The sequence below is a fragment of the Chanos chanos genome, chromosome 1, assembly GCF_902362185.1.
Source record: "Chanos chanos chromosome 1, fChaCha1.1, whole genome shotgun sequence".
In the NCBI taxonomy this organism is placed as follows: Eukaryota; Metazoa; Chordata; class Actinopteri; order Gonorynchiformes; family Chanidae; genus Chanos; species Chanos chanos.
This window is the reverse complement of record NC_044495.1, coordinates 17,768,976-17,788,763: the sequence shown is the minus strand read 5'-3', so window position 1 is coordinate 17,788,763 and position 19,788 is coordinate 17,768,976. Positions and strand designations below refer to the sequence as shown.

Here is a 19,788-nt window from a genome sequence, read left to right as displayed (position 1 = left end):
CCTTCAGATTGATTCGATTTTACTTTCGGCAAACTGAAACTTCTTGCTTCCAGATCGGATACTAACGCAAATGGTCTAGTATGAACGCTCTCATTTTGTTTGGACTGTGATTGGCTTGTAGCAACGCAAGCGCACAGAATATTCTACGCTGAAAGTTTTCTCGACTCCAATTGTCTGAAGTATGGAACACTTCAGCGGTCTTCATCGTGAGTGCATGGAAATATTTGGGACTAATACGAGGAATAGAGAGACTCTCTGCTTCACGAACAAGGATTTATTTTTCCGCTAACTTCTCTACGTCTGATAATTTTCAGTCCGAGTAAGATGAATTATTCTGTTGTTTTCATCATAATTAGATACACGCACTGAATAGCTGTCAAATAATCTTCCTTGTGTGCTTAAAGGCGGTTTGTAATTCAGTTTGGAGACAAAAACAAAGTAAACGAAGAACTATTTATTTGCTGAGATTGTTTGTCACAGTTGCATTCTCAATTAATATTTTGACGCCTTTATCATAGTTTTATTGAGTAGCCTACAATTGAACGAATTGTACGCATGCAGTGGTACGCACAAGAAGTAACTCATTTGGACGTAGTTGTATCTGAGGTTGCATTTCCCTTCATTCAATCATGGATCGAGTTGAATACATTAATTATAGTGGGCCAAGAACCATTCGTAGTCCTGTTTATAAATGGTTAATTGCTTTGCATGAAGTCATAAGTTCTATTGTTGCTGTACTTGTCTTCCTCTGGTTCATACGGATTAGTCTAATAGTCACTTTGTTTTCCCCGTCCAGCAGTCAGACAGGAAACAAACATCCTGCTTTGTGTCTGTTTCTCACCAACTGTTCGTTAAGAGTACTCGTGTTACAATCGCTAAAACGTACTCTTGGTGAAAAACGGATAAACACTTAAGAAAATACGTCAGTTTAAGTATGAAAGTATTCTCTAGGTACTGTAATTTGGTGGCCATGGCACCCAGATAATGTAATGTGGTCGCTTTGTTGGTGATCCCTCATGCTACCCACCTTCATTCTGGAAACCTGATATTAAATGTAGATATATAAAGTTAGTACAAATACTTTTTCTTTTCTCAAACAACCGTTTTTGTTTGTCTTGCCACCACAACTTATGTGACACAGCTATATAGTAGTGCTTAAAATGTAATTCACAAGTCTAACTAGAAATTCAGCTGTACCACCACATACACAAGCATCCTATAAGGAGTGGGTCAGGTTCTACTCTACATGCGATGATTATATGAGTTGCCATATCCAGAGACTGCTTGTCTCATTTGACAATTTAAAAATGAGCTCTTTCGTTTAAATATAGAAAACTAGCACACCAATATGTCACAAATACCTTAATAAATGCAGCCTGCTGATCCTGTATTTCAGCAGGCAAGATTTTGCCATGGGTGTGACCCTAGATACCATGTGAATATTGCTACTGTAAGAAACTGAGCAAAAAAAGTGTCTCTAGTGACAAAAAGGGAGCAATGACATGTTTCCTGCAGTGGAAAAAAAAAGTAAAATTAGCCATCAGTAGAGAACTTTTTAGCTGAAGAAATGACTGTTTTCTTCGGTCTGTGTTTTTAACTTGAGCGTCTTATTCTGTGGTAAGCATACTCGCTGTTCAGTGTAGTGTGATGGTCTCCCTGACTGGGAAAAAATTGAGATACACAGGCATTTTTCAGTCGTGTCTCCAGTATTACCAACCCCTAGGGCAGAATCAAGTTCAGTGGGAACTTGGGTTAGCCATTTCCTTTCTGGTATACTACAGCCACATTCTTAGTCTCACATATATATAAATGAAAAGAAGAGCAACTCTCAGTGTGCAAGCAGAAGAAAAGGCCAAAGGGGCTCAAAGCTTTGTTTTAATATTGTAGCCATGTTGACAAGCATCATTCCTTGCTTACTCTGTTCCACAGGCCATGGAAAAAATCGTTTTCGTGTTGTTGAAATATAGAGATCAGAACAAGTCTTCATTTTTTTCATTTTGTTACCTCTCAGAATATCTTAGACTGTTTTAGTCATGAAGCAATTAATGGTACAATAGGAAATCCAGAATTATAAAAGAGTGTAAATTTAACAGAGGGATCATACACATTATTCTCACCAATAAGAACATACGTCCCACATGATCATACCAGTTAAGAAAGTATGACTGCTGTCAGGGTGAGTGTACGGTATTCTTGGTCAACAGCAGCCGTGCTTAGACTTAATCTGCTGCTTTTAGTCTGTTTTGACTTACATTTGACAGGTTCATTGGGAAAAGCGTGTATGTTCATTTCTGTGTGCCCCTAACGCCATGTGACCCAGAGAAAACAAAGAGCCAGTTATGTTCAGTGTCTTGTGTCGGACACAGCGTCAGGTCCTTGGTGTGGGTGATGTCTCTAACAGGCACTGTTCAACAAAAGCATACCGTATCTCCATAGCAAAATTTCTAGACTACATCACACAATGTTTTTACTGAAAAGTACATATCTCCTTGCGTTGTTTATTTTTTGTTTTAAGTTTGCAATATTATTGGGAAACTGCTTACCGAAAATGTAACTGTGCCTAACACACACCACTGGCACTTATGAAAGGGTCTGTAGTTTGGTTAGAAGGTGGGGAGCATGAGTTATTTAAATTGTGAAGGCCACATGTGTATCACAGCTGGATTTTGGTATGCTCCATAGGTCTTAAACATGCTTGTCTGGTGTGAATACATGTGACCAGTAAGAGGTGCAGTCTGGGTAATGGCTCAAGCATTGGATTGTTTTTCTTTAAAACTACGCTTCCCCTGTCTCCGCATCTGGCCTACTATGTCAAAGTATGTAAATAAACCAAAATAACTTCTACCTTTGTACAGTGAAAGCAATCATGACATTAAACGAAATTATACAATGACATAAACAATCATTTTGAGGCCTGAGTTAGTATGCTATTGTTTTTAATGAGTATAATTTAAAGCTAGTTCTGTTGGGGAGGGGAAAAAAAACAAGGTAAAAAGGGGTGGGGGGTAGTCAGACATCTTTGTTTTGAGGGAAAAGCAGTCTCATAGCTGCAGTATGGTGTAGAAGGAGGTATGTGAGAAGGAGCACATCTGGAGGAGTTTTTGAGGAATCTGAAGGGGGTTGGTGGGGATGGAATTGTGGTGTTATTAGAACAGGTCATTTAGGTCACAAGGAAGCTGGTGCCTGGTACATAGATAAAGTCTGGTTTGAGAAAATGAACCAAAAAGGAACAACTCAGAAATCAAAGAAATTTTTTGCATTAACTGAGATGTAGCTGCTTCCTGTTTGAATAGTTGAATTGTGAATCTCCACTGTTATGATGACAAACTGCAGACATTTTCATTATGAGTTTTACTAAAACATTCAGCCTATAAAGCTGGAAAGTGCAGTGGAGATTATGGAGAGTAAGCAATGGCTCATATCCAGATGTAGAGGAGTATTTGACTAACCCTCACTGGCACAACCTAAGATCAAGTCCCAGTTAATATTTCACAAAAACAGAATTGCTGAGTGAGGGGCAAGCTTTGAGAGCTTGGCTTTGTGAACACCATTGTTCTTTTGTGGTTTCAGTACTGTTAGTTAATGGAACATTGAGTTTGACTAGTGCATTAGAAATCTCAGAGTTAAATTATGGCCTGACAAATCTGATCTTTAACAAATGATAAAAATGGAAGCATCTATCACAAAAAATACATAGTTGTCTTTGAGTAAGAACAATTGAAACAGGGTAAAATACAACTGTGTCAAAGACATTGTACAGGCCTTCTTCAAATGTGCTTAGCTTTCATTTTAGCTGGTACTACATAACGTAAATATTGGGTTTCCAAAAAACTGCTGATCCTAGTTTGAAATATCCCCAACTTTTTGGCTCCCTAAGGATATAATCCAAGCAGCTGACCAAACACAGCTCCCCTCCCACTTGGGACACAATAAATGTTTTCAATCAGTCAAAAAGATCACAGAAATACAGGAAAGCCCAAAGACCAAGGAGCAGAATAGATGTTAACTCTAGTATAGGTCTCAAGAGCAATTCACTACCTTAGTATAGAATGTATTTGAATTCTTCATGGAAAAACGTTTTCCTCTCATCTGCTGCTGTGCCCATAGGAGAGACCATTGACCATGTCCCAGCCCACATAAAGGAGAGTGGAGGAACTGATTTACAAAGCCCCCAGTGTTACTAGGGCATCAGTTGCCCTAGCCACACTGTAATGAGTATAAATGGTCTAACTGTGGACGTGGCAATTTTACTGGCCTGGTCGTGCAGGAGCTGATCTGCAATTTCAATCAGTTCAGATAATCTTACCAAGATTGTCTGAGTAGGGAGCTGGTCCTGCCTCATGCTGGTAATAATGGTTCATGCTAATAAAGAGCTTCTAGTAAGATGCTAAACGGTTTCATTTGGAATTTAACAAATCTTTTCAGTCATGCATGGAGTTAAGTGTTAGACACTGAGAAGCAAAACCTTACTTTTAACTATATGTGTACTGGGATTTTTTTTGTATCAAATCAGGAAAATTCCATTCACAATTCTTCTAAAAGAGAAAGAACTTCTCTTAGTAGCAGATTTCTAGTGGTTATCATTGTGATCTGATCTTTCCAGTGAATTGCACTGATGGGATTTGATTCCAGATTTTACTTATTGTACAGTGCATGTGTGTTTCACCAGAAGATGGTAAAATCCACATTATAATCATCATGCGGCAAAGTGGATTCATACAGTGATTTGTGTGTCCAGTCTTTATCCTACATATGTCTAAAAACACAAAAGTGACCCGAAACAATAATTGCAGGATGTTTGGCTATTTGATGTCTTAAACAGTGATGAAAAGCAATAGAGCTTCCGTGCACTTGTGAATAGGAGGCTGGGAATTCTGGCTCCTGGCTTTGTTTGGGAAGTTTGGAATTCCAATCATACCATCCCATGGAAGCAGAAGATCCTGGAGAGGAGAGCTCACATTATTCCAGAGATAAATCCTCCATTTGCATGAGGAGATTAAAACTCCAGATGTTAGGGAATGGGAAAAGAAATAACCAAAACATTCATTTTGGAAAGGTTTGGAATTAAGGGGTATGAGGCCGAATAGAACAGGAGGTGTAACGTAGAATTAATATATGTGTGTGTGTGTGTGTGTGTGTGTGTATACAGTCATGTGTCGCTCCATGGCGGGGATACATTCTAAGAAATGCGTCATTAGGCGATTTCATCGTTGTGCGAACATCATAGAGTGTACTTGCACAAATCTAGGTGGTATAGCCTACTACACACCTACGCTAGCCCAGCCTACTGTTTTACAGTAAACTTTTTTTTTTATGTGTAGAAAGAGTCCACTCTAATACAGGGGTGGGCAAATCCAGTCCTGGAGGGCCGGTGTCCTGCCGGTTTTTGTTTTCACCTCTTAGCTACCTGTTGATTTTCACTTTGAAAACAGGTGTGCATGCTCTTCAGCCAATCAGAGACTGTATTTAGTTGGTCGACAAGAAAAACAGCAGGACCATGGCCCTCCAGGACCGGATTTGCCCACCCCTGCTCTAATATAACGATAAAAAGTACAGTATAGTAAATACATAAACCAGTAACATAGTTGTAAATTACAATTATCAATTATTGTGCTGTACATAATTGTATGTGCTATACTTTCATATGACTGGCAGTGCAGTAGGATTGTTTACACCAACGTCACCATGTGTGAGTAATGCGTTGTGCTTCGACATTATGCGGCGCGTGACTGTATATGTGTGTGTATATGAGGTGTGTGTGTTTGCGTGTGTATGTTGGCATCAGCATATCCCAGTGCATCTGGCTGAGCCAGAGTTCAAGATGTCTGAACTATTTTGTTTCAACCAAAACAATGAGGTACAGATAAATGTTATGTATTAATGATAATACTAAAAGTGTTAGCTAATAATTTAAAATTTATGAATGTAAATATACAACTCATAGTGTAACTGTCAGCCGTTAGTTTCAGTTTTCCTGCCTAAAATAGCCAAATGTTGTCATTTCATCCTTACAGCGGACTGGCCATGATGACTGATGCAAGTGAGATGTTGGCTGCAGCCTTGGAGCAAATGGATGGTATCATTGCAGGTAAAATAATAATAAAAATAATAATAATAATACAGTTAAAAAAAATATCTCAACAAAAGACACATGCATGCGGGTGGGAAGAGCCCTTATCAAAGTTAGCAAACAGTATCCCAGTTATACCAATTTCGATCTTACTTTCACAGTGAAGGAGCACACACCATAAATCATTTAGACGCACACACATGGAATATCCTCCTGTCTGTGCTTTATGGCTAGCCTTAGACATTACATACTTTTTCCACTGCTCAGCGCAGATCAAAATCTAGTGATTATTCACGATCCCTCTACAATATTGTCTGTCCTTGAGAACATCAGTTAGTGAGAAAAGAGTTTGCTGGATGAATGTGGGAGAGTTTTTAGAGCTCATGCTTTTCCACTGACTCCTGTAATTACAGAGCCGACATTGCCAGAGGCTCAATCATCTGACCCAAGCAGCAGCAGCGGTCAAGCCATTATTCTTAAGTCATTATTCTCCCCGTCTTTTGTTTGGATGAATTAACTCATGGCTATAGACTGATCTTGTCTCTTTCTGCCATGTCTTAGACTGTTTGAGGCCTTATAAATGATCATTTGAAATCTTATGAATTATATCTCATAAACTATTGTTTCTTCCTTGAGTGAGCATTTTCATTAAACTGACAAGCATGTTCAATTTGATCACCATGCTAATTAAAAAACAAGTTTTCTGTTTTCCTCTATTTAAGTGTATAGTGATTTGTTACTTTGTTAAATGATTGGCTTATTTGTTTACTAAAGTATTAACGATATAAATATTCTACTTTGCTCAGTAGAAATCTGACTTCAGTTCCCACAAAGTATTTCTGAACTGTATGAAATATTTTCCCACATCTGTAAAAGGCTCCAAGGCCATGGACTACTCCAATGGTCTGTTTGACTGCCAGTCACCATCCTCACCCTTTTTGGGTACACTGAGAGCACTGCATCTCCTAGAGGACCTGCGGGGGGCACTGGAGCTGATGGATACTGATGAGAGGGAAAGCCTGCGTTGCCAGGTGCCTGAAGCTACAGCAGAGGCACTTGTGGAGTGGCTGCAGGGACGACTGGTGGGTTCCTGGCATGCCCATTATTTGTTACTCTTAGTTACTCCAAGAAGTTTACAACCAGAGTAAATTAAGTGCACTCATTAATGAGGTCACTAATGCATGTGGGAGAGGTTTACTGCAACGAAAAAAAGGACATTTTGTTGATCTGTGGGATAAAGTGGTTTAAATATGCAGGATTGTGAGTATCGCCAGAGGCAGATGCAACTCTACACAGGACTCTACATTTTGGCCCTCAGTAAGGAAACAGCAGTTCAGTTAGACTGTATTTGTGTATTTGCTTTAAAGTTTCTGTATAGTTTTAACTCAGTGGAATCTCCCTTACCGCACCAACCCACTTGTTCCGTACAGTTCAGCCTGATGGACCTTACTGTGTTATTTAAATTGGCAGTTTGTTCTTTTCTGTTAACTTTCATCACCAATTTCATTTGTGTCAAAACATTTCTTCCCAGCATGAACTAATTATGACTTTTCCAAAGTACTACAAAAGCCAGATCTATGCTGATGTGTTAATTAACTATTTCGTGACCAGTTCACAGTGGAACATTAGACCTAAATATTTCTTGGAATATTCTTTTATATCTATTTTAAAGATCCTAAATGATGATCTGTATTTACAAGATATCCTCATTACTGTTTTCTTTGTTTTGTAAATTACTGATAAAGAATATTTTGTGCTATTGTGCATCTCAGTTTCTTAAATCTGTGTGAATTCTGTCTTTTAATACAGTCACAATTCACTCAGTAACTGCATTTTTTCCATACATTTAACCTTAATCCGACAAACTTGGTAAAACACTTCACCTTGGATAAAGAAATCTTGCATGTGAAAGCTATCAAGAGACTCACATGTCTCTCATATTGCACACATTCACGTGTTGAGACCGCCATGTGACCCAAGGGTCTCAGGCATGTGATTTCATTGTCAGCCTGGTCTGACACTTGCCTGTATATGGTCATTCATTAATCTGTTCATTTTGTGTTTGAGTGCTGGCTCTTTAGAACCAGTGAGGTGAAGACCTCTTTTCTGCTTAAGCTGACATAAGTGGTTAAGAAAATCTTATATTAGTGATTAAAGGAACTGGAATCAACAGCTTTTGCTGGCATGCAGATTGAACATCCCTAATTGCCCATGACTTTGTGTATGCCATCATTACCTTTCAATCTATTTCATGTTCTTGAAATGCATTAGAAATGTCCTTGCTGAATTTTGTCAGCAGTCACTTTTATTTCCAGACGCTGAAAGATTTAACTAGACACATTTAGGTATTGCGATCCAGTGACTTTATGACACATCAAGGGACATGATGTAATTGGAAAACTTTGCTAGAACATAACTGTGCAGGCTAAATCAACTGAATTGGCCTGAATGATTGTTAAAAGGTTTACCACTAGGGGTTATGCACACCTCTACAGGACGTGATAGCACTATTTATATCAGATATCATTTAGAACATCATGACTAATCAGTGCTTGTTTTGCTGTTCTGTCTGTCAATGCAGATGAATGGCCATGGCTCTGCAGGTGAGGATGTAGGCTACCAAGAGCGACTCTCACGCCTGGAAAGTGACAAGGAATGTCTTGTACTGCAGGTGTGTGTGAAAAAATGATGTCTGTGCTACATGCAATCCAGGGTAAAACGCAATTTGAAAAATGTGTATTATGAAATGTTATATTTATCTGTCTGAGGGAACGTGTGGTGCAGAATCAGAACTGCACCATGCCAAGTCTATCTGAAAGCATATCTGCAGTCTTACATATGTTGCTTAACTGCCTTTGTGTCTGTTGTTGTGGTGTTAATTCTTCTCCCACCCCCCATAATACTTTGCTTCCAGGTGAGCATTTTAACAGATCAAGTGGAGGTTCAGGGAGAAAAGATAAGGGATCTTGATGTATGTCTTGAAGAACATCGAGAGAAACTCAATGCCACAGAGGAAATGCTGCAGCAGGTGAGCAATTGACATTTTTAAACAAGACAACCATTGTATTTTGCTTTCTATCACTGTAGCAGTTAAATAAACCCGCACTAAACAATTTGTGAGAGAACTCTGAATTATCAACATTTTGGAAAAAAAACTAACAAATGGCAGACTATTCTGTATAGAAAACTGGGTTTTATGAGGGAGCAGAGACATATGGAGAAATTGTGACTTTGGGTGTGTAATACAGGAACTGCTGAGTCGGTCTGCCCTAGAGACTCAGAAACTGGAGCTGCTGACCGAGGTGTCTAGTCTGAAACTGAAGCTGACAACAGTAGAGAAAGAGCACGTAGACAGAGAGGTAATGGAACAGCATTTACAACACTGTGAAGATCTGAGATGGTGAGGTGAGCTCTGAAGCATGGGAAATTATTCTTTCTATTGTGGTTTTGGATACCCACCCAATCTTGAAATGAACCAGGATAGGAGACCTCGGGTTTACTGAAGCTTTACCTGACTTACTTTCAATAAATCACAGAAAATACCCCCCTGCCACCCCCCCCCTCTTTTTTTTTTCATGTTCAAGACAAGTCCTAGTCTGTGATTTGTGGTTAGGTGAAAACCATCTAAATTTGAGTAGTAATGAATTTGGAAGGATGTATAGTATATTTTCTAAATTGCGCATTTTTTAGTAGTGAAATTACTGCAACTAATTTGGTCATCATTTTGTGTAACTTAGTGCCATTCCTAGCTGCCTTAACTCAGCACACTCCTGGTTTAGGCTAAGAGCGTAGATTTCTACAAGTCATTTCCTGCCATAAAGCCATCTCACCCTGCCTGAGTTAAGCCTACAATGGAACTATTCAGCATTTCCATGCTTATGTGTGTTCATGACAGAAAAATGAGGGGAGATTTCAGGCCTGTATGGGTTTCTGAAACCTTATATCTACTGGGGGCGGAAAGAATGAAGTCAGTTTCATAATACCAGACTGAAGTCAAATATGGGATTAATTTTAAGTGTCTGAAAAAACATTGACTAGCTTTTTGGTAATAACTGCTTGAAAATAGCATTGACCTTTTTAAGAGTTCAAATAAAAATAAGAATTACTGTTTTTTTTTTTTTTTTAATATGGCAGCAGAAAAGTAACACAGGTCTTGCTGCTTAATAAAAAAAATGCAGTCAGTGGTTTAATGGCAACAAATTAAAAGCCTTTTTATAAACATGTTTAAAGAAAATTTGAAGGTTGATTTTAAAGTATGATCATGTCTTAGTGATCAGGCCTCCTTACAAATTCGCAAAGCTTTGCTGATATCTCACAGACAGTGTCTCTGATACCTCACAGACAGTTTAATCTTTTTCCACTAGGACGTTTACCAGGAGGTCAATGACTTGCGTGTCCAGATAGCTGGCTTGGAGGATGAAAGGCAGCAGTACGAGACCAAACTGATGTCTACCAGAGTGAGTTGCCATTGCTGTCGGAGAAAAAAAAAGTTGCTGGCTGTCCTTTTTGCATACATTGCTGTAACTTTCTTTTCTCCCCTTAAACATAACACCTTCACTTGCTCTACTTTCCTCACTCCTTTGTTTCCTGCTCTTCCACTGATGGGCTGTATCCCACCAAAATGCTTCCACCTAGTGGGCAAAGACGGTCAAGTGCATGGTGAAAAATTGTGGAGATGGTTAGCCCTTGTGGTTTTGATTAGTATTGGATGTCACTTCATCTTTTCCATGACTCCATCTTTCACCTGCTCCTGTGTTTATGCTCTTCCCCCTACTGTTGTCTGTAGTATTTTTAGAAGCCTTTGTAAAAATTTCAGCACCAATCTTGGGTGCATTGGTGTGACATTGTTCCACACAGCATAATGATACTTTGACATCTGGTTAATGAGACAAAAACTCACTCAGAAATTTCTCAGATTTTGTTATTTTCCACAACTGTTGAAAGACATACAATTGAGCGTTTTCAGCATGCATTAAACTTGTGAGCACATTATTAGATTGATCATTTAATGCAGTGTGTGTTGGTTAGGAGGAGTTAGTGGTGCTCCAGAGACAGCTGGAAGACAGAGAGGACGAGCTGAAAAGGTTACACGAACAGGCTGCACTCAACGTCAAGACACAGGTTGGCTCACACAGCACAGAGAGAGGTAGTGTCCTACTGTTTGCTTACATAATTATATATGTAGATTTCATGACAGCACCCTTCATTCACATGATATGTGGCACATACTTTAAGTAACCCTTCTGTCTGTTGTAGTTCAGCATCATCATAACAACAAGTATGCAACAAGTTTGCCAAACTGAAAGTATCATTTCCTATTCAGACTAACTGAAATGTACAAAGAAGAAATAGCACCTTAAAGATATAATAATGCAAAACATGTCTTGAATGCTCATATCTAACGCATAGACTTAGGAAGCTATTGAATTGTCATGAATGTGGATGCCATAAAAATTCAGTAATATGGAATATGGTTGCTTTTTATCATCCCACTTCTTCAAGTGGAGCAAAAATAAATTAAATGCTACAAAATGTCTTTTTTATATTCATACATAATTATGATTTTGTTCTGTTGTTTGTTGATAACAGAATGCAGCATAAACTATACCTTAGTAATCTGCAGTCAAAGTGGTTGACATTGTGAAATGGTTTAATCAGCAGGCTGTAATTTACTAATGATTTCCATAAAATATTTGTTTTGCAGATGCAGAAGTGCAGAGGATGAAAAGGGCTATTGAATCTTTGATGGTGGTCAATGATGAAAAAGTAATTATTTCTTACTGAAACGCTACCACTGCTGTGCTATTCAGGCTAAACAATAAACAAATGCAATCTATTGAGGCAATGATACACATCTTAAGGCAATATGCAGGCAAAATGAGATAAATGTTAAAAGGTTTGTGGCATGCGTAGTTTTGTTTAGTTATTTTGTTGTATGTGTGTGTGTGTGTATTATTATTATTATTATTATTATTATTATTATTATTATATTGTTATATTGTTGTTGTTGTGAATGTTTCTTGGTTGAATTTTACATTTGCAGTACAATATTTTTTTCAGGATTGTAAAATTGAGGAACTCCAGCAGTCTCTAATGCGCTACAGGACAGTCCAAGGCATGGTGATATCAGCACAGGAGCAAGAAGGTAGTATGTCCAAGGGGTGTAGTATGGTAATAATGTGTATTATTTTTGTAGGTTTAATTACAAGAAATAGTGACTTGTTTGTCACTATTATTCTGTTTAAATTGAGAACTCATTTGTTCAATATAGTTTATCCTTAGGCACTGATAAAATACACTTTGTAACTGCTAAACAAAGGTCTTTTTGCACTGTTTTACTTGCATGACTGCTTCCCTTTCAGACAAAGTTAAGGAAGCGGGCCGCAGGGAAGGCCTGAGTGACTGCTCAGTCATAGACGTTGTTGCCATGGATACTGACAGAGTCTCCCTGGGAGGCACTGAAGAGACTGATGAGGTATGGCCTCCTCTGTCACCCCAGTTACATACACAGGATGTTCTCCAGACTTCCTTTCAAAAACTTAATTTTGGCCCCCTTTTAGTCGCTATTCCCAGGAAATCACAGTATCATAGAAGTAGATACAATGTGCTGACTACCATCCACTAGAATTGGAATGGCACTTTCTATAATTATTGTAGTTGTTATTACTATTATTATGAATGTATTTTTCCATGTGAATGTTGCATACCTTCTCCCTGTAAGCTTGGTGTTAACTTTCTATGAAAACATATTGTTTTGTGAATGGCCATAGACACAAGCACTCATACATCCTGTCTTTTTTTCTGGCCTTGCTCTTCAAAAAAGCCACAGCTGATTCCATGCACTGAACTTCTCCCAGAAAAAGAAGTAATATATACAGCCACAGCAAATGTTCCCTGTGATGCGGAGCAGGGAAGGGCGATACAGCAAGTCACAGACAGGTTAGCCTCTATTTCAGTGCTCTGGGCAGCTGAGGAACTCAGCTGTATCTTCAGTAAACCATTCAGCTGTCTGTGTTCATGTATGACCCATGGAGGCCCACAGGACACTAGCACAGAATATCAGGCTTCATGAAAATTCAATTTTAAAAGTAGAAAAAACTCAATTTTTTTTATTTTATTTTATTTTACTACCTTTTCTGGCTACTTTTGTGAATGGTACTATTTTTTTTATGTTTTGTGTGTTGCAGTCCTCTGGAGGCTTACAAATTGGGACGTACTGATCATGTGACCAGAAATGTAGAGGTGGGTCTGTAGCTTTGTTGTGATAGCTTAGGCCCAGGCGTATCTGCAGATCTTATTAGTCTAGTCATTTTCCCTCTGGGATATAGGGGGAGGGGGAGATGTGATATTAGTTCTTTATATAGGAGTCCTGATCAGAAGTGGACTTGAATCTCTTGAGGGCTCTGGTGAGACCTCCTTTGCCAGAGATATTCTGCACCAATAGATAATTGTGAATCTGCTTCCCCCTGCTGGGAGTAAGTTTCAACAACTAAACACCTATTGATGCACTGTCTGTGTCACTACAGTAAGCAACAAGATTGTTTGTAATGCCCGTGGGATGTTGAGAACTTGTGGGATGTTGAGAAGTATATTTACAAACATCCTCGTGATGGTTGTAAAAATACTTGTGAATATTTATGCAATTTATATCTATAATTTATGAGGAGATTGGATGATCAGTTCTTTACTTCAGATGTTGTTTATTGACTATTACTTTGTGAAAATGTGAGTGAAACAGATGTCTTTCATTTTATACTTTTGACATATTGTAAATTCTTTTAGTGTCTCAGTGCACGTATGTTCCTACACTCCACTTTTCCATTTGTTTACTGCCAGTCTGAAGTACAGGGAGACATGGGCAGGAAAAGCACCTCGTCAGCTTCAACCTCCTCTCAGCCCAAACCAGTACATGGTGATGGCTTTGGCAGCAAGAAAGCTCGTGCTTCTTTTGGTCGAGGGTTCTTTAAGCTCCGAGGTGGCAAGAGAACAGCTAGTGCCCCAAACCTTGGTGAGAACCTGCTTATTGTCTTTTGCAAAGTTTGTGTGTTCTCTCTGTACCTAAGAGTGCATTTATGTGCTTTAAAGAGGGAGTCTGGATATCACTGACTTAGTGTGTTTACTTCTTTGTCTGAGATTATGTTTAGTGCTGCTGCTCGGAACTAATGGAAACATTGAAATGAATTGTGAAGGTGCAGGAACATGTGTGTTCTCAGTTTCACTTTGCCAAAACTGTGCTTACCTGAGTGTGAATTGTCCTTATTTCCTTTGGATTTTGGGGTAAAGAGCACTTTCAGCATGCAAGTGTCCTTTTGTTAGCCACAATAAATTTGTAAATTGCTTAACAGTAGCCTGCAGGATCGTTGTTTTGGACAACTTATCTCTGAATGCAGAGCTAGGGTCAGACTTCCTTTCATTCTTATTGCACTCCAGCTGGAAATATCTCTAAGGGGAATTCTGAATTTAGAAATCCCTTTTTGAAACCTGGTTTGCATCAGCAACTTAGATTAGCTGGTCGCTATGTGTGTATTTGGTAGAGACGATGGGAAGTGTACTCACATTGCTCCTGTTACTTGTGAATATCTATGCAGCTGAAGGAGAACAACAAGGGACTGAACACTTGGACTTGGCAGGAGCTCCATCCCACAAACCACAGGAGAGAAACAAACACACACTGACGGCTGCTACTGAGAGCAAAAAGAAGGCAAGAGGGATCAGGAGGCTCTTTGGAATGTAAGTTTCATGCAACATCTGAATACTTGAAGCAAAATTGCGTTTTCCCAAGTAATGCTGATAATCAGATAAGGATAGCTTTCACCTTTTAAATTTTTTTCCCTAATATGTGAGTATTTAATGTACTTGCTCAGACTGAGAAGAAGTCATTCCACCTCGTTTGACCTTGATGACACTCCTGAGTCTGAGTTCAAGAGGGGAGGCGTAAGGGCGACTGCTGGACCAAGACTTGGATGGTCACGTGACTTGCAACGTGACAAAAAGTAATTGCATAAACAATACGATATTTTAAGAGACAGTTTTATTGACTTAAGATGTTAGAAGAGGATTAAGAATGCAGTGCATATTGTTTACCCATCAGAGAACTGGATACTCCTTTTGCCCGGTGGACTAAAGAGCAAGTAGGCCAATGGCTCCAGGAGCAGGGTTTGGGAATGTATGTTAACCAGGGACAAGTTTGGGTTCAGTCTGGACAGACCTTATTGAAGGCCTCACAACATGACCTGGAGAAGGTGGGAAATAGCATTTTGAAGAACTTTGGAGAGTTTGAACAAAAGACTGTCTTATTACCTTTTGTCCTGTAATATAGTATATTCTGACAATACTGTCATGTATTAATGGTAATGAGGCAATGCGGTCAATTCTAAAGCTTTTTTGTAAGTAAAATGATGTATTATGTGATTGCGAAATAGAAAAGTTGATTGATGCCTATAATGCAAGAGTAGCACATGTGATTCATCCTGCAGGAGTTAGGCATCAAGCACCCTCTCCATAGAAAGAAACTGCAATTAGCCCTTCAGGCTATGGGTTCAGAGGAGGATGATGCCAAGGGCAAGTTGGACTTCAACTGGGTGACCCGTAAGTGACTGCTATCAGTCTGTACTGAGCTGACACAGCAGTGAGAGATCAAGCAAAAGTGTAGTAAATGGTAGATCACAGAATACAAGCCAGAAGTTATCAGGTTGACTTTTTGTTTTTCTTTTCCAACAAAGGGTGGCTTGATGACATTGGGCTGCCACAGTATAAGTCTCAATTTGATGAGGCAAGGGTGGATGGTCGAATGCTACACTATATGACAGTGGTAAGACTTCTGTTTTACTGTCTTTTGACTGAGTGTGTACTGTTAAGAAAAGCTCATACTCTCAAAGGGGAAGTCCTAGAGTGGTGCATCTAGTCTAATACTGTGGCACTGTGTAACGCAGTCTCGTTCCCCTGTATGTATGAGTCATGCATATACGGAAATGACAATAAAAGCAGTCTAAATCTAGAGTCAGTGGTTTTAGCCCCGACTGTGCAACATAGCATTGGGCAGTATCAAGGTATTACAGTATACCGGGATATTTAGAAAATCCCAAAGGTATGATTTCCAATACCGTCAAAAATACAGACACTCCTATTTCGATTAAACTGATCTGGAGATGCTGTCCTGAGTTAGGGTGACCAGGCATCCCGCTTTGCGTTGTACTGCACAGCATTTTGACTCTTTGTCCCGTATCCCGTATACTGAGATAACGTCTCGCATTTTCATTGGTCATTTGGTTTTTAACTATCAGAAATAAGAACACATGGATGCGTTCTTTTACCCACCCAGTGCATGAGATGCTTATACCGATGCAGCATAATTTCTACTCTACTTAATAGCGCAACGTCAAAAACAGCAACCTGACTCATACAAATGCAACATAGCCAAGCATTTCTAAAAGCCTGGCTTTCATCCAATGGCTGAGAGGGGAACTCTGAAGGCAGTCATCAAGAGGCTGTGCAGACGTGGGGCTGATGAACTCCTCTGCTACATCACAAAAACCAAACTTACACAAAAGTTTGAAGATAAAAGCTACCAGGTGACATCCTGGTCACAAAAAAAGGAAAATGTTCTTGTCGTAGAGAATGGGCCATGACGTATTCCTGCATGTCCTTACTTAACTTTTTCCAGTTAAGGTATAGTAAAATTCTATTAGCCTACTCGTCTCGACATATAATGCTTCTGAGCGAGATCACATATGATTGTTCTAGCATTGTGAACGACTTAGATTCACTAACAGTGTCTAATATGCAATTAGCCTACTTACAATAAACACCTATACTTTGTGCTGTAGTTTATTCCATAGCACACCAATTAGGCCATCAACATGTACTCCCTCGTACACAACTATATAGAATAAAAGAAAATGAAAATAACCTGTACAACATTAAAAAATAAATGCTCATATGAAGTCGATATTCATCATATAGTCATAAAATTACAGGGCTTTTAGATAACCACTTGCCAATTAACCAACCACTGATTCTCTTTACCTTTTCCCCCTTTTTTTTTTTTTTTACACACAAATACCTTCACATACCATATACCCCAATGAAATTTCAGGAAGGTATAAAAAATAGATACCGGCCAAGCCTAATGCAACATTAGCTGTTTTTGGGTAGGAGTCATCATCCCTGGTGGGCCAAGGTACCTCCCTCACTCAGCAGTGGTCACTGATGGTCAAGTGTCTTGGTAGTTACATTCGGAGTCAAATGAATCGCACTCTGTGTCAGGCTTGTTAAGTCACATGTTGATAGTATGCAACCTGTAGTGTGGAAAAAGAAAATAATGCCTTCATATGTGATAAAGGAAATATGTTGTAATATAACCTCTTCTAAGGTGATGCCCAGGTCAGGATAATGAGATTACTGGTAACTGGGCACTCCAAGTTAGTAGAAAGGGGAAATATATAAAAAGGGCGACTCTTAGAAGAGCTCCTTTCTCCCATAGAGATCTGAAGCCTAGTAACAGCGGCTTGTCCACCCATTACAAAGGAATGCAATCTATGTCTCTTCTATTTGTGGCCAGGATGACCTGCTGAGCCTGAAGGTGGGCAGCGTGCTCCACCACCTCAGCATCAAGAGAGCCATCCAAGTTTTGCGACTCAACCACTATGATCCCAGCTGCCTCCGTCGACGACCCTCTGATGAGGTAGCAGACCACACAGTCTTCCTGACAAAATATCATAACTGCTGAACATTTTAGTTTATTTAAAGAAAGAGCACTACTGTCTTCTTAAATTAAATATATATCTGTTCAGAACAACATCACCCCAGCAGAGATCTGTCAATGGACCAACCACAGAGTAATGGAATGGCTACGCTCAGTGGATTTGGCTGAGTATGCCCCCAACCTCAGAGGAAGTGGAGTCCATGGAGGGCTTATGGTATGTGAAGTATACAGGATTAGAGTGGAGTGAATTAGAAAAGATGGAATGAATTATTTACCATTTTTTCAATAGGTTCTGGAACCCCGCTTCAATGTGGAGACTATGGCCCTGCTCCTTAACATCCCACCCAATAAGACACTGCTACGACGTCACCTGGCCACCCACTTCCATCTCCTGATTGGCTCAGAGGCACAGATTCTCAAACAGGAGTGTCTGGAGAACCCAGACTACACCCCTCTCACTGCTACTGCAAAAGTTAAGGTAGGTCTGTTTGTTATTCTTCATTCCTTGCAATCTCTGTCATTTTCTTTCCTTTGTCAAATGTGTTTTTCCCCCATCTTTGAAAATGTCCACTTGTCTCCATTCTGCTCTCAGCCACGACGACTGTCTTTTGGGAGCTTTGGCACTTTGCGGCGGAAACGTCAAGATGAGAATGAGGAGTATGTCTGTCCCATGGATGTACAGATGCCCCAAAGCAGCAGCTTCCAGAAGGGCCTCAGGATATATGAGGATGATCTTGACCAGCTTGAGCAGGTGAGAGTCATTAACCCAGGCTACAGGTAGACTACTGAATTACATAAATCAACACCTAGACTCACAAGCCATCTAATGCCTCAAAAATAACTTGCAAGCTTGCGCCTCTTATTTTATATGAGATAGTAGAAGTCAGTTGTTTAGAGTTAAGCAGTACTTTCACAGTTGATATAACTGCTGATTATTTACCAATTGCAAAGTTTTGTCATCCATTTTCTCTTTGCGCAGATGGAGGATTCAGAGGGAACGGTGAGGCAAATAGGAGCTTTTTCTGAGGGGATTAACAATTTGACAGTAAGATATCTGAATACAAACACTCCACATATATTGGTGAGGGAAGCAGTAAACTGCTAATATATAGTTTTCACCAGAAAAGTATGTGCCATAAAGAATGGGTTATAGGTCAACACTGCATAAAGCACTTGATGAACAAAACGTTCAGAACTTATTTGGAGTGAGATAATAACTTGTATTTTGGCTCTCATTTTAATTTCAATGAGCTCTCGACCAGAATTTGAAATGGCCAGAAATTATGGACAACTTTCTCCTGTAAACCTCTAGTGTGTCCTGAACAACAAAACCACACTCTGTTGAAATATAACATTAGCGTTCATAAATTGTTCTGTTTTCCATTGTAATCTAGGCTTTTGAACTCCACAGGGTTTGATGAATTTTGTTCTAGATGCTATACCATCCTCAATTCCTAACTCTCGATGATTCTGTTGTTCTTACTGTTTTTCACTAGAGCATGCTGAAAGAGGATGAATTCTTCAGAGAGATGCCTTCTCGCTCTCCAGATGCCAGTGCAACAGATGATGATTCCACTGTGTGAAGGATGGGGCCAACCATTGATATTTTAACTCTATACTGTGAACTACAACCAACTGTGCCAGTCCTAGCTAAAAATCAACAACACAACAACCCTAATACAGTGATTTCTCTGTGTTCATGAATGTACAGATTTTCACTTCAACTAATAAGGCAAAATTCATGCAGGGCTGGTGCTGACCTCTACACTCTTAGCTACCCTCTGAATAAGCTGACATACTGCATGTATTATTTGGATGTTCCATTTCATTTGGATGTTCCATCTCAGACAGATTGCATTTGAGAGATGCTTTTCAAATCCTTTTTAAGTGATTCTAAAGTCTCAGATTGCTCAAAAACTTCAAACACACAAGTGAACTTTTCAAACTGCCTTAATAAGTGCCATAGGATGAAGAACCATGTTGTATTGCTACAATTAGAAAGCATTTTCTCCAT

At 39.3% G+C, this 19,788-nt stretch overlaps 1 protein-coding gene across 1 annotated transcript; it reads left to right on the top strand.

Annotated features, from left to right (window-relative positions):
• The first annotated feature begins 234 nt into the window (after positions 1-234).
• ppfibp1a (PPFIA binding protein 1a) lies at positions 235-19,615 on the top strand. Its single transcript, XM_030771788.1, has 25 exons — positions 235-319; positions 6,015-6,088; positions 6,947-7,152; positions 8,652-8,741; positions 8,985-9,098; positions 9,319-9,429; positions 10,435-10,527; positions 11,099-11,216; positions 11,775-11,836; positions 12,131-12,215; positions 12,433-12,545; positions 12,894-13,009; positions 13,258-13,312; positions 13,907-14,078; positions 14,659-14,800; positions 14,935-15,063; positions 15,162-15,312; positions 15,547-15,658; positions 15,793-15,881; positions 17,631-17,753; positions 17,863-17,988; positions 18,064-18,252; positions 18,367-18,525; positions 18,754-18,819; positions 19,271-19,615. Exons 2-25 carry the CDS (start codon positions 6,025-6,027, stop codon positions 19,355-19,357), a joined length of 2,772 nt encoding a protein of 923 aa, XP_030627648.1. The 5' UTR covers positions 235-319; positions 6,015-6,024; the 3' UTR covers positions 19,358-19,615.
• The last annotated feature ends 173 nt before the right edge of the window (positions 19,616-19,788 follow it).